The sequence below is a fragment of the Mixophyes fleayi genome, chromosome 7 (assembly GCF_038048845.1).
Source record: "Mixophyes fleayi isolate aMixFle1 chromosome 7, aMixFle1.hap1, whole genome shotgun sequence".
NCBI lineage: Eukaryota > Metazoa > Chordata > Amphibia > Anura > Limnodynastidae > Mixophyes > Mixophyes fleayi.
The window spans coordinates 61,458,885-61,473,697 of record NC_134408.1 but is presented as its reverse complement, the minus strand read 5'-3'; the positions used below and the strand labels follow the sequence as shown (position 1 = coordinate 61,473,697).

The following is a 14,813-nucleotide window of genomic DNA, read 5'->3' as shown; positions in this document are numbered from 1 at the left end:
TAACTCTTCAAACCAGTCTGTCCTGTATGTCTTTGTAGAGTAACTTTTTTTTTTTTCCTCTGGCTTTTTAACAGAACCCCAGAGAATGAGGGTCAGTAAATCCCAGCTGCCACTAAAATTTCATGCTTTATTTTGTCACAGAACAAAATATTTTTTATAGTTGAAAAACCAAAGACAAGAATGACATTTCCTCCCAGCTAAACGTAAATTGGTACAGTATTTTGTTAGGATTCAACTCTATACGCTACTAATTTTATTAAAAGTTTCGAGGGAAAAGTAAAGCAAAATATCAGAAAATAAATGCTAAGCAGTCAGACATTTACAAATACAGTATAAGTAACTATTAATGGGCCAAGTCCTGGACCATCCGTTTTGTAATCTCATAGATTGCAGCTTTAAGTCAGCTCTCTCAAACATAATTCATGGTATGTCAGCTTGAATAATAGCACTGCATGGATGGAAGTGAATGCCTGCACAGGTTCCATATATGTCACTGGCATCACATTTATAGGGTACAGTGATTATTTTTTCAAGTGTTTAGGCTGCAGTGAACGCAGCTCTAGCAGAATATAGCATGTGTTTTACTGATGTTGTAGTATCTGTAGCATACAAATATATTTTATTTTTCGGTACCAATCGCAATAGATTGATTAGCAAAAATAGATGGAAAGTTTGTAAAATAATAAAAATAAGGTTATAATTTACATTATCATCATCATGGACTTTGTCTTTACTTTTATAATATTAGAGCAATGTTTTTTCTGTTATACAACGTCACATGCTTTTCTTGAGTTATTTTCAGTATCTGCATGTGCTGTGCTTTTTGTCAAGGATTTATTTTCTTTATTTTCTTTTGCGGTTATTCATTTTGAGTGATTAGACAAAACAAACAAGCAAACAATCCAACAGTCGGCCCGGAACATTTGTTAAAGACCGTCTTACAACAAAAAGTCATATGTGGTATGGTGTAAAAATAAAGATGAAAAGAAATCGAGGTGAGCAAACACATAACTTATTTTAGAAAATCTGTTGTGGTGGGGAGGAAAGTCAGGAGTCTGAGTATGGGGCCCATCCCAGGTTAAATACATGGCTCTTTCCGTGGAGAAAATAGGTGATTTGCCAATGTCTGCTAATTTTTTTTATATTTTTTTTAATTGCATAAATTCTGGGGATGGTAGGTTTTCCCAGTTCTTTGCTAGAATGTGCAAAGCCAATTGGTAGACTTTTAATATATTATCAAAACAGACAAATGCTGCCGTTTTATTTTTTTTTAAGAAACAAAGGCAATGCCAACAATATATAAAAGCTACAAAGTGTACAGTTTCATGTCCCAGATTATGACCTGTTATGTCATCATTAACACAAAACATATATTTGGTTTACTACACATAAAGGGGCACATTTATCATTATTCACATAAAGTGAAAAGTAGTTTTCGCAATGATAAGGATTGAACTACTTCTCACATTTATGTACAGCCGTGCAGAGAAACAGCAGTTCCAAAAAACTGCTGTTTCAGTGATAAAAAAAAAACATACTTACCCCCCTCTTCGGAAGCGCTGTCTTCGGGTCTTCTCTTCACTCTTCAAGTGCGCATGTCCAGTTCCAAGAACTGGACATGCGCACACAGATCCCTTCTCTGTCTCTGCAACGTTAGTTGTAGAGAGAGAGAGCGCTGAGTGACAGGGAGGGATCATGTGATCTCTCCACACATGCGCTGTACAGCTCTGCTCTCCGGAGCAGAGCTGACAGCATTAGATTTCCTCAATTCGGATGATGTACGCCAGCTGCAGCTGGCGTACATTAACATGACAAGTTCCCGAAAAAAATGTTTTTTCGGGACTTGTTAGATTGCGGCCAGGAGCAGTCACCATTCTGTTGAATGGTGACTGCTCCCAAAAACGAAGAGGAGTGCAAAGCAGCAGATATCCATGCCCCCTTAATAAATTTGTGGAGGACACTGTGGGACCCTAATTACCCGTTAAAAGCACTATCGTGATTTATTAAATATGCCCCTTAGTGTCAGTATAATTGTAATTCTACTCTGCATAGAGTATGGTTGTATTTAATTTTTTCACAGTACCCAGCATTTTATTGCCCATAGTGTTTTATTATACTTAAGCTAGTCAGCTTAGCTAGATGCAGGTATTTCTAAGGTTTAATGCATTGGCATCTGATGCCATGTCCTGAATCTATGCCCCCACCACACACAGGGACATGGGAACTTATAATTGTAGTATGAACTACTAAAAGGAGGTGGCATGAGAAATGGCCCACAGAATGCTATTCCTGCTAGGATGTAAGTTTGCTTCATGTCGCAGGCACAGAACAGTTACAATACATTTGTAGCAATATTGAGTGATCATGAACATAGGCATAACGGTCATGATGAGCAACACTTTATCCATACTGGGCATATTTATTGCAGGAGCAGCACAACAGTTACCAGTCCCTTTACAGTGGCTCTTCTCAGCTGCTATCAGTGAAGAGGGACAATGGAATAGCATGTTACACAGTTAACCGCATTAGAGGCCAGTGAAGAAGCAATAGTAGAACTAGCACTGAACATATGGTAGGGGACTAAGTGATGTTAAAATTAAAATTTAATTTATTTTCCTTGCTGCTTGCCAAATGACATCCACCAGTGTGAACCCTAAGATTATCTGTTTACTACTATTAATGATGTTTGTGATTTTGTTACTAATGTTACTAGCTTCAGAATTGTCAGAAAATAAATCTCGCTGCGTGCTCCAATTTTGTTTCCTGTATTTAGATTTGTTAATGCTTTTCCAGCACTTACTTGGCCTATCTGACAGTGTGAGCCCATCAGTCCCTCTTCTCTGAATTACTACCATCTCTCTCCATTGCTGCAGAAAGCGGTAATTATCCTCTCCCACCAGGCACTAGAAGTATTACCCATTGCCAAAAGGAAGTTCTAGCAGTCTAATCTTAACCCATTTCCAACATTGCTCCCCAAACACAATTATGCAAAACTGGATTTTTAAAAATTGATCATAAAAAGTACCTCAAATACACAATGTAAACAAATAATCACCCTGGATTCATCTCACTTCTTCTCACAACCACTATGCAGATAGAGTAGATTAGGTGTAAAAATTAAAATAAACTGTTAAAAAATTGGAAATACTATGCACATTAGAAAAAAAATGATTTATATAAACCCAAGAAAACTGTAGTAGAACTATTTAGATGTTGTTCACAAGACAAAAATGTGAAAATAATAGTTTCTGGTAATATGTATACTTTGACTTTAAAAATGTCAATTAGAAAGTTAAAGCTAAAAAATGCACTCTCTACCTCACTCAGCTATATAATATAAATAATAGAAAATATAGAGGTTACAACAGGATGTTGTGGTCAAACCAAAGTAACCCAAATCACACACTACCATCAATAAACTGCCTTAACATTAATGCACACTCATTGCAGACTCTGTTCATGAATGTATTAATACTGACTTTAATATGGCTTGCTTGTTGTCAATCTGCTTTATCATGCTCAGCAGTCACATCATCATCAGAACTTTAGGGAACCAAGGTCAACCTTATTCACGTGCCAATAAATGTCATATATATTTCTTTCAGTGGGTGTTATTTTCATATTTGTTGCCATTTTAAAGGATATTGAATTTATTGATTAAACTCAAGTTTTTTATTTTTTCTTCAAAGAATATATATTTTGATAACTGCAGCATGATATCAAGGACCATAGCAATGTGGTCCTTGATATCACAAATATTTTGTAAAAGGTTTCTGTGTATATACACTATATGGACAAAAGTATTCGGAAGCTTGACCATTGCACCAACAGAGACTGTAATGATATTGTATTCAAATACATATAATTTAATATGGAGTTGGTCCCCCTTTTGCAGCGATAACAGCTTCCACTCTTCTTGGAAGGCTTTCCACAAGATGTTGGAGTGTTTCTCTGGGAATTTGTGCCCATTCATGCTGTAGAGTATTTATCAGGTCAGGCACTGATGTTGGACAAGAAGGCCTGGCTTGCAATCTGTTCCAGTTCATCCCAAAGGTGTACGATGCGGGCCAGCCAGTTCCACACCAAACTCATCAAACCATGTCTTTGTAGTCCTTGGTTTGTGCACTGGGACAGTTATGTTGGAATAGAAAAGGTCCTTCCCCAGACTGTTGCCACAAAGTTTCAAGCATAGCATTGTCCAAAATTACTTAGTATGCTTAAGCATTAAGATAGTCCTTCAATGGAGATAAGGGGCCTAGTCCAAACCCTGAAAAACCGCCCCATACAATTATCCCTCCTCCACCAAACTTCACAGTTGGCCGGTAACGTTCTCCTGGCATCTGCCAAACCACTCGCACAACTGACTGCCAGAGAAGCATGATTCATCACTCCTCTAGTCTAGTGTTGGTGTGCTTTACACTACTGCATCCGAAGCTTGGCATTGGTCTTGGTGATGTGAGGCTTGGATGCAGCTGCTCGGCCATGGAAACCAATTCCATTAAGCTCCCGCCGCACAGTTTTTGTGCTTACATTAATGCCAATAGAAGTTCAGAAATTTTCAGCTATGGGATCAGCAAAGCGGTGACGACTTTTAGGCATCATGCGCCATAGCAGTCGTTGACCCCGTTCTGTGATTTTACGTGATCTTCATTTCATGGCTGAGTTGCTGTTGATCCTAAACGCTTCCACTTTCTAATAATATCACTTACAGTTGACCATGGAATATCCAACATGGATGAAATTTCACAAACTGTCTTACTGCAAAGGTGGCAACCTATCACAGTACCATGCTTGAAGTCACTGAACTCTTCAGAACCAATTTTGTGTCACAAATGTTTGCAAATGGAGACATGGCTAGGTGCTTGATTTTATACACCTCTGGCAACAGGTCTGATTGAAGCGCCTCAATTCAATAATTAACAGGTGTGGCCAAATGCTTCTGTCCATATAGTGTAGATGTTTTAAGATCTACATGTTTGTTGATAGTATCGATGGAAAAAGGTAGTGCAAATTTGGGTGTGGTTTGGAGACACAAGGCTTTATTTAAGTAGCTGAAAAACAGCCTTGGCGTAGTGCAATATCCGCTAAGGTGGTGGCTGTTCCTCAGTTTGAGCCATAGTTATCTAATCTTCTGGAATATTTAGCAGACTCCAGAAATATTGGGAGACTTTCACATGCCCGCTGTGCCGGCCACACTCTCATAAATGGGGCAGTTGTTCTATTTTTATTATAAGGTATTTTCCCTAGTGTTAGATCTAGCCAACAGCCATATCAATTTGAAGATCAGTACAAAAAGAAGATCAGCACAGGTGTACTCATTCTTTTCCCCAATGTCATTTCAGGTTATCTGGCCGGAGAGATTGTCCTGCACACGGAATAGATGTGTGTCTATAAACATCATAGTTACCTACTCTCCCGGAATATTGAAAGACCTCCCTGGAAGGTAAACTACCTTCCAGGATCCCTGCTGTGCTTTCCAAACTGCCAACTTGCATGTGAAGATGCGCACGTCTGGTCTAGCACAGGTAAGGTAGCCAATATGTGCCTACATCAGCAAGAACAAGGATCCATGTTACATAGAGTCTGCACAATGCTTGTATTACAAGTAATTTTTCATTGTTCTTTCATATATTTTTTAAAAATAATTTAGAAGTCCAAAATGTATTTGTTAAAGTTTGATATATTTTATAGTTAAAGACTGTAAGGACGATTTATCCAGCTCTATCAACATAATACATTTCTCACATCAAGAGTTTTTGTTTTGCTCTAGTGTTTCACTCTATCACAAGCAATTAGACACCCATAATTCTGCATGGGAGACGTCATTATTTATCAAAGAGTGTGGAAATAATTTCACTGCTCCTTTGCTTGGTTATAGCCAGCGTTGCCATAAAAACTAAAGTAAAATAATCTTCCCTTCAGCCTTACTAACTATACAGCTTCTGGTCACTTGCCATCCATACACAAAACCTCTCTGGTGGGATGCTGTACACAGAACTATAGGGCAGCACTAGAAATGCCCCACGTGGCAGATCAGGGGCCATCCTTTAGTTTTATATGTTGCTGTGTTACATGCTAATGGAGTCCTACCTAGGTTTACAGACAAAGATGCTACATGGAATAAATCTTTGCACTGGCTGAAAGAAGAAGTTGGGCAGACTGATGTATTTAATTGGAAAGTAGGTACAAGGACAAGAATATTGAAATAAGGGTAAAGTGGTGGAGGGGGTGCATTTTCTGGAGGGTGCATGGCCATTTTAACTTCACAAAAGGAATTTATTTTTGCATATACAGAGGTGAGAAGATCAGGTCTTAACCTATGCTTTACATTTGACACATCCTGCACTTCAAACAGCAGATAGACTTTGTCCAATGAAAACAGAACTTCAAAGTCTCAAAATTGCCATATGTAATAAATACTGTTCTTATGTAACTCCCCCAACACTATTACGTTAAGCCATAAACAATGCTAAACCGAGCAGTATTTAATAAGCAAAAACACAGAAGCCTAATTTAATGAAATAAGTCCTAAACTGGTCAAACCTTCAAATTAAAGATTGGTTTTGCACTATGCACCACCTCAGACTTTGTTTACTGAAGCATCTCCTGAGAGTAGGTGTAGGCCTTGATCTGCGTTGGGTAGCCCATATACACACACTGGACATCCAGTTGGCAATGGTATTTTTTTTTTTTGGTCATGGAATGCAGCGAAAAGATTTTCTTTGTACATTAAAGGCATGAAAAACGTGTGTGTCAGTCAAGTTTCTTTTGTGATTGTTTCAGTTATGGACTTGACAGAGGTTGCCTAGGAGTTCCACTGATTTTAAATGTGTTTGCACCAAAAGTTATGCGGATATCTCAAAACAGCAGACAGCTGTGGTGCCCCCACCCTATCTTTTGCAAACACTTGCCTCAAATGGTTTTAATTCTGGTAATTTCCTGAAACACTTCCAACAATAAATGTGCCAGTACTTCCACATGAAAGGACTTCGGGTGTGTGCATGTGCGTGCTATTCCACCTTTTTCCAAATCCCTTCTTCTTTCTAACAGTATTTTGGTGGATGTTTAAAGGCAGATAAACAACAATAACACAAAAAAGTACTATTAGCGTGGGATTTGGGAAAAATATTAACATTTTTTGTACTACACACATGGCTTTCACAGTCTCATATCTCAACCACTGTGGATCACTCTTGGTGCTGCTGGGGTCTCTCTGGTACAGGTGATGTCCGATTCAGCAGTTGTAAATGAAAGCAATCTGCATGCTGAGTGTAGGGGCTCCAGATGCTGTTATACTGTGCCATTTCATGTATTTAAGTGTCTGATTTTAGAACGCTAATTTACCTTTTCTTCATGAATCTTAGTCAGTCATTATATTGTAACAATAATGTAAAATAGTATAGCTTACAAGAATATTTGAATATATATCTAATATTTTTCTCCCACTATTCATTTTAGTATGTTTTCCATTGGAAACCACTTGAGAATATAAGCGACGTGGTCCCAGCTATGTCATTCTCCTGCCTGCACTGGGATTTCAGACACAGAAAATCAGTCTATATTGTTTTCCATGGAAATTAAACAGAGCCACATCTAATGGAGTCTACTCACTTCTAGCCCTAACAGATTATTAGTGTCAAACTAGTATATTTTTTAGTACATTAATATAAGCTCATAGAAATAATATCTGTAAAACAATGAGTTCTGATATCAGGTCAATGTTAATTAGGATATCTGTTAGAAGTCCCCTCAGATTTCTATAAACTGTAAAAAAAAAAAAAAGCTTACAGCCTCATCCTTTTATATTGTCAGAGAACACATCAGTGACTTCAAATATCAATATAATTTACACTAATTTCATTAAAAACATAAACCAGTGTGTTTGTTACTTAAGCAACAAAAATAAGGCAAACTAGTACATATTTCTAAAAAGTAGTGAATCCATTATTCTTTCAGAAAAAGGAAGTCTAGAAAGGACATGGTTTAGGCTTGACAATTACACACGCCAGTCACATTAAAGAATCTACACACCCACAGGGCTTCAAACATCACAATACCACGCATGCTGAAAGATGCCAATCTTCTTACATTCAGGAAAGAAGGTAGCAGACCAGATGTAAACTAAAACATGTCAATTCAATTTTTGCCTTTTTTTTCCTTTTTACTCATGACTGCATTAATGAAATAAACGTTCATGAAAAAAGACAAAATAAATTGCAATTCAATGGCAAAAACACAAATAAAACATCCGTGGAAAAAAACAAAAACAAAAAAAAAACAAACAAAAACAAATCCTGAGTTTTCAGGAGCAGTCCAAATTATAAACATACACAGGAAAAATGTCCCCGGTGACTGTAGAATCCGTCCACAATCCACGATTTCTTAATGCTGGCTGAGAAAGACAGATAGCTTAGTAGTTTCATACTGTATTTATTTCAGAACTAAAATCACAAATAGAGATACTTGCAAAATACTCTTATTCCTTTTCAACCTTGATTTGAAGATACCAACATGGTTATCTTTCTTCTTAAACTTTCAGTCCAATATGTAACAACAGATGGGCTTGGCTTTCCTTGATCATAACTGCCATGTTTGGTCAGATGCAACTCAAGCACCAAATGGAGAGGATATTTTGTGATGGTATCTGGAGATGTTCTCCCCCCTCCCCTCCCAGTCTTCCCATACATAATCCCTGCAGCACGATGAGAGATGTTTAGTACCAGACTTTAATAATCCCTCTGCCCCTTTCCTGTTCAGAGCTTCCATTTTGTGTGCTGCGACTTTAAAAGTTCTTCCACCCGTTCAAGAGGCCAAATGGGCAAATGCGACACCGGCATTACTCCTGTCTAATGTCGGTTTTGTCTGAAAATTTCAGGTAGGTCTGTGTGTGGGTCACTGGAGAAGTCTTGCTTAAAAATGTATTTTTTATTCACATTTCAGACAAACCACTGATAAAGTTACTCATATTCCAGAAACTGCTTGTGATAAAAAAGCAAATACCTGAAACAAAAGGGAAAAAATTTAAAATGTAAGAACATACATAAAGTGATCATATTTTTTCCATATTTTATAAACAAGAAAATGCTGCTTCATTCTGTAAGCAGAAGTTTCCAAACTTAGTCCTCAAGGATTACCAACAGTTCATGTTTTCAGGATTTCTTTAATCATGCAAAGGCGAGTTAATCTATTTGGCTGGGTCAGTAATTATCACACCTGTTTCTACAGACAGAAATCCAAAACACATGAACTGTTTGTAGCCCTTGAGGACTGAGTTTGGACACCTCTGCTAGAGTATGAACTGTAGAATACCAACGTTCAAGTTTTATATATTAAATGGGCCAATTCTAAAAAAGTGACTCTTTTGAACAAATGGGATCAAAGAAATATTTCCTTATAAATCTTTAATGATTAGTGAGGTTTTTTTAATATTTAAAACTTTTTTTTATTAATTTTATTAAGACTGTTATTACTTATGATCAATTAGAAATATAGATATGTCTTATGATAATGATTTACATAATGTTATTTATGGAAGGAACTGTCTTTTTAAATAAAGGATTGATTATGGAAGAAACGAACAGGATTATATAAAGCCGAAATGCAAATCCATCAACTATCCCTTGGAAGAAGTCTCCAAATGGAGACAAAATACGTTGAACTATTGGTATCATTGAGCATCTGTACTTTACAATTGTATGCCGAAGAACTATCGACACCGGACGGAGGTGCCTGCATTCTGTAACGCACAAACTGTAGATAAGGAAAGGACAGAACTGAATAGCTAATGGAGGGATAGGGCAACCACAACTACTTATCAGATTTCTGCAACTACATCTGACGGGGACACTAAGCATTCTCCACTGATATTAAGAAATAGGAACAGAAAGGGAATCAGACTACCTGACAAACGGGTTTGCAAATAAGCAGGCAACACGTATTACAATCTGTTTTTTAATGAAAATGATTCAGTATCATTTTTATATATGATTATGGAAATAAGGAACTTTTGATTTGCTAGAGACTGTAGGGAACCTAGAAGAATTATAGTTATAGGGATTAACCCACACCATAATTGTGGGGAATAAGGCCTAATCTTAACTGCAGTGTAAATATGGTATATCAAATTAATCCATTGATATAAGGCAGGGAACTTATTTTTACGTTTTACCCCAATATATTTAGATACGCCGACGTTACCCCTCTTGATTTGAAAGGAAGGAAATCCTATAGTATTAATTATTGGAATTCAAAATTTTATCGAATCTATTCAAAATTTCTTTGAAAGTTTCAACTTGAAAACTTCAGGTTTTGGAAAAATGATGTTGCTTCATTTTTGATACGAGAGCATCAATATTGGGGCATGTTGATGTCAGAGCAATTTGGATACAGTCTTCAGCGTCCAATCAATTTCTCCGCTTTGTTTTTATGTTCGTTAGAGTGGAAAATCCTTGTTCGCAAAGGTAGGTTGTTGCAAAAGGCAGCAACTTTTTGACTGCCTCCTCATGTGTTCCTCAATTTTTAATGCCTTTTCAGCTGTTGACATCCACAAATATGACAGATCTGCTTTGTTTTCAAATGTAATACATGCTTCATTATTGCATCGAAGCTCAAGAAGTGTCTCTGCCAACCCTTGAGGCTCTTCTGATACAACAGCAATTTCACATTTAAAGGGGTCTACAATCCAACCGACAGCATGTGAATCGGCAGCAATACCCCCAGGAATTTCATTTTTACCCCATTTGGGGTAATTTACCCCTGCTCCCTGACTAAGGTGTAAAATGTGAAGTCGGAGGGTCTTGTGTATGTTTACTTGGTGACACTGCCCAGGGGCGCACGCAGGATTGTCAGGGAGGGGGGGTGTTTCCCCCGACCCAAAAAACACGAGAGAGCTGCTGCGCATGGGCGGCAGCTCCGTTTCGGCAGCGCTGTCCTATACAGCAGCCGCGGCGCTGTCAAAGAAGCACCGCCGTGGACGCTTCTTTGACAGCTCCGCGGCTGCTTTATAGGAAAGTGCCACTGTGGTGGGCACTTGGTTAGCGGAGAAGGGGGGGGAGGTGTTTCTGGAGACCCAGAAACCCCCCCTGCGTGCGCCACTGTCTCCCCACCTCTATGTTAAAATATAACAGCACCACTTTCAGGTGAAGCCGAGCAGCTTCAAAGGTGAGTCACATCCTGACATAGGAGAGATTTTTGATGCCTAAAGAGACATTGGACAGTAGTGTTCTCCACAGAAAATGTTGCCAAAGGTTATATTTTATCTATGTATGTCATTTTATTAATTGTTTTTCCATATTGAATTATACTTAATAAGTTCATGTCTCTGTTCTTAAGAATTCCTGTGTAAGACTTCTCTTGGTTTTAGAATGTTACATAGATGAAACAGATCATTTGGTTTATAACTCTGAAGCAAGTATATTGTGATATATTAGTTTAAAGGGAGAACTAAAGGCTTCCTGAGTAAGTGTCAGATGACTTAATTGGTAAGGAGGAGTTTGTGGGTGGAATAGACGGAGACATTTAGTCAAGTTTAAACAATGTGGCTGTTTTTGATAAATCCTTTATCCCACACACATCACAAAGGCTCAGGTGAATGCTGGATCATGACATCTGCCATGTGAGGGGGAGGTTGCTGTTCACTCAGTGCATTTGGCACATCGCTTTCCAGCGTATTCCTCAGGGAGCCCCCTGTCACATACTTCTTGGCTGGTTTGTCAGTAGATTCAGATAAATCACAGAAAAAAACATATCTGAACATAAACTACACAAAAGAGTAAATGTATCAAACCATCTAAAGAGGAGAAGTGGCGGTGTTGCCCATCACAACCAATCAGATTCTACCTATCATTTTCTAGAATGCACTAGATAAATGACAGTTATAATGTGATTGGTTGCTATGGGAAACATCTCCATTTTTTCTTTTAAGAAGGTTTAATACATTTACCTCTAACTCTACACTCTATCCACTATCTTAGGTTGAGACAGCTTTTCTTCCATATTATGCTGGTTAGGAAACACTGCCAGAGGCCATTATGCCCTTCAGACACTGTGCCTGTATCTGAGAGGTGCCTTGGCGCAGACGGCACTCTTTGGCAGTCATTAACAGAGGCCCATTACACCATCTGTCCCCGGCTCATACTCCTAAGGGTACAGCCACTAGAGTCTTCAGAAGGGGAGCTGTAAACTCCTTGTGCTTCTCCTGATCGTATACCACTCAGGCTAAGCATGGAAATATAGAATACCTAAATACCAGACTCAAATGTTAAAAGGAAAGGAAAAGAAGTCACGAAGTGGGAGGAACAATCCTATATGACTTCCAGGTGTGTCTTTTACTGTTCTCACCCTGGAGTAAGAGGCATTAACCAACTGGTGCATGCTGCTATGGAGCAGGAAGAGGAAACCACGTTTCCATTCTTTCACTTGACTGAGCAATGAAAAGTTAATTCTCCATTTTTATTTTTAGTAAACTTTCTGTTTTAATAAAAGAATTTATAGCCGAGACAGGCAGCCTGAAACATTTCAGGGGCCACATGGGCGGATCTCTAATCTTCAAAGGGGTTGCACATTACCCCTAATCTCAGTAATAAGTAAAAACATTACATTTACTCAAAGATAGACACCTATCTGTAATAATGTAACACTTGTTTAAAAACGCCTGCTGATATAAGCTATTACAAACCAGAAAGGAGCAGGGAATCCCAGGAGAAGGCTCGGAGGGCTGCCTGTTGCCCATCACTGGTTTATAGACAGTAACGTATTGTAGTATAAAATACATATGCTCCTTAGTTAGAAAGAACTTCTGCAGTGGGAGTAAAAAAAAATTGCTTATCAGCTATCATTGGATCTTTTCAGAGACATACTGCATTTATCAGAACAGAACACAGGGTAAATTACTTTGCACAGGGTTCTCAATGGTAGATTGGATGGAGTTTGTGTACATGTCCTTCTATCGACATAATAGAAGCAAAAAAAAAAAATTGCCTCTGGCCTTAGATTTTGTAATATTGTGTAATGCTGGAATTTCATCTATGTATCAATCTCAAACTAGCGGAGAAAATATTCTTCAAACATTGGGAAGTGCAGAAAATTGGGCAAAAACCAAAACACTTCCATTTAACAAATGTCACACCCAAACAGCATGAAATAGAGTCTTATGGCACCTTTTCATAATACTTTGCTAATAAAGAAAAAAAAAACAGAGATACTTGACTTCTAGCCCAGCACACGTAAAAGCTAATCTAGCAGCCATTTTTGCCTTCAGGTTATTGCAATCTTAAAATGTTTGTCAGTCTCCACAATCAACCATTAACATCAGCTTTTTCAAGCTAACTATGCTTTGTTAACCAAAATCAAAGCAGGCCTCAAGTTTTGGGATAAGCAAGTGATCAGCCTATTAATTTGATCAAAATTAATGTTTAACCCCAGGCTCCTCTATTTATTTCCAACTCGCCCCATGAAAGTTCCTTCCTACATTTTAAAACCTCTTCAGTACATCACTTCCACAATTATCTGGGAGAAGAGGCCCCTGTTGATAAGACTGGCTTGAGCATTATCTATTATGGTATGGCCAAATACTGAAGCAGTAAGATCCAGGAACTCTCCTCTCATTGCCTAGAGTTCTGTAACTGTTAAAATCGCAATTGGATATCTCTCTATCCTTTTCAATCCGGGATTACCCTAAGTCTAGTAGTCTTCCTCTGGATGAACCCGGACTTGTCATTTTTCATTATGGAGCAGGTAACTGATCCCTACCAATAAGAGGTTTCTTTACAAAAATGCACCTACACACAGAGGGGTAAAAGTATTAAACCTTCTAAAAAGAAAACGTGAAGATACTGCCTATAACAGTGATGGCTAACCTGTGACACTCCAGGTGTTTGCGAAACTACAAGTCCCAGCATGCTCTGCCAGCTATCAGCTAGTTATCTACTGGCAAAGCATGCTGGGGCTTGTAGTTTCACAACATCTGGAGTGTCACAGGTTAGCCATCACTGGCCTATAACATCCAATCTGTACTAGAAAAATTATCTTTCTAGAGAATGTTAGCTAGCATTTGATTGGTTGTAATGCGCAACACCTCCACTTTTCCTCTTTAGAAGGTTTGATACGTTTACCATTTACTGTTATTTTTTTTGCCCTTTGTTTTTTAAACCCTCTTATAAAAGGCGACCTCTCTTGAATATTTGCTTTAAAACTTAAGTGAATACTCAAATTTGTGGACCATAAAATGATCCAATTAAACTTTCTTAACTCCATTACAGATCATCATCAGCTATTTATATAGCGCCACTATTTCTGCAGCACTGTACAGAGAACTCACTCACATCAGTCCAGAGACTAGGGTCAATTTTAGATAGCAGCCAATTAACCTACCAGTATGTTTTTGGAGTGTCAGAGAAACCCACGCAAACACAGGGAGAACATAGAAACTCCACACAGATCGGGAATCGAACTCATGATCCCAGTGCTATGGCTGACACTTCTCCTACATCTTTAGGGCAGTGTTCTAATAAAATCTGATGCAGGTCAAATAGCTAAGAAGACATGTATTTGAACTGTTGTGACATCACTGTCCCGGCACCTGTGTATGAATCAATCAACTCATACAGTCTATTACTGCCAAGCTGTCACTCCAACTCTGTTAGAAATGCTGCCTCCAAACTGGACAAATTCAGGAAAATATTTTAACGACAAATAATGGCTTTACTTGCTCTGTAAGATGCATGCCATATCGCACCTTTTATTTTTGGGGTGCGGGTAGTGTTTCTTATGAACTAAAATGTATGGTATGCAAAAGTATTACACAACAGAAGAAT

At 38.2% G+C, this 14,813-nt stretch overlaps 1 protein-coding gene and 1 long non-coding RNA gene across 8 annotated transcripts in view; one reads left to right on the top strand and one right to left on the bottom strand.

The window, feature by feature from the left end:
* The first annotated feature begins 921 nt into the window (after positions 1 to 921).
* LOC142096958 (uncharacterized) lies at positions 922 to 5,647 on the top strand. Its single transcript, XR_012678062.1, has 3 exons — positions 922 to 995; positions 2,774 to 2,879; positions 5,343 to 5,647. It is a non-coding gene; the product is annotated as an uncharacterized LOC142096958 (long non-coding RNA).
* A 2,767-nt stretch (positions 5,648 to 8,414) lies between these two features.
* The window catches only part of LOC142097775 (ubiquitin carboxyl-terminal hydrolase 22-A), a 59,863-nt gene continuing 53,464 nt past the window's right edge, over positions 8,415 to 14,813 (bottom strand). For all 7 annotated transcript variants that reach the window (XM_075179907.1, XM_075179909.1, XM_075179910.1 and 4 more), the window contains one exon: positions 8,415 to 9,000. In XM_075179907.1, coding sequence (XP_075036008.1) covers positions 8,958 to 9,000 — 43 coding nt within the window. In that variant the 3' untranslated portion in view covers positions 8,415 to 8,957. The remainder of the gene's footprint in view (positions 9,001 to 14,813) is intronic.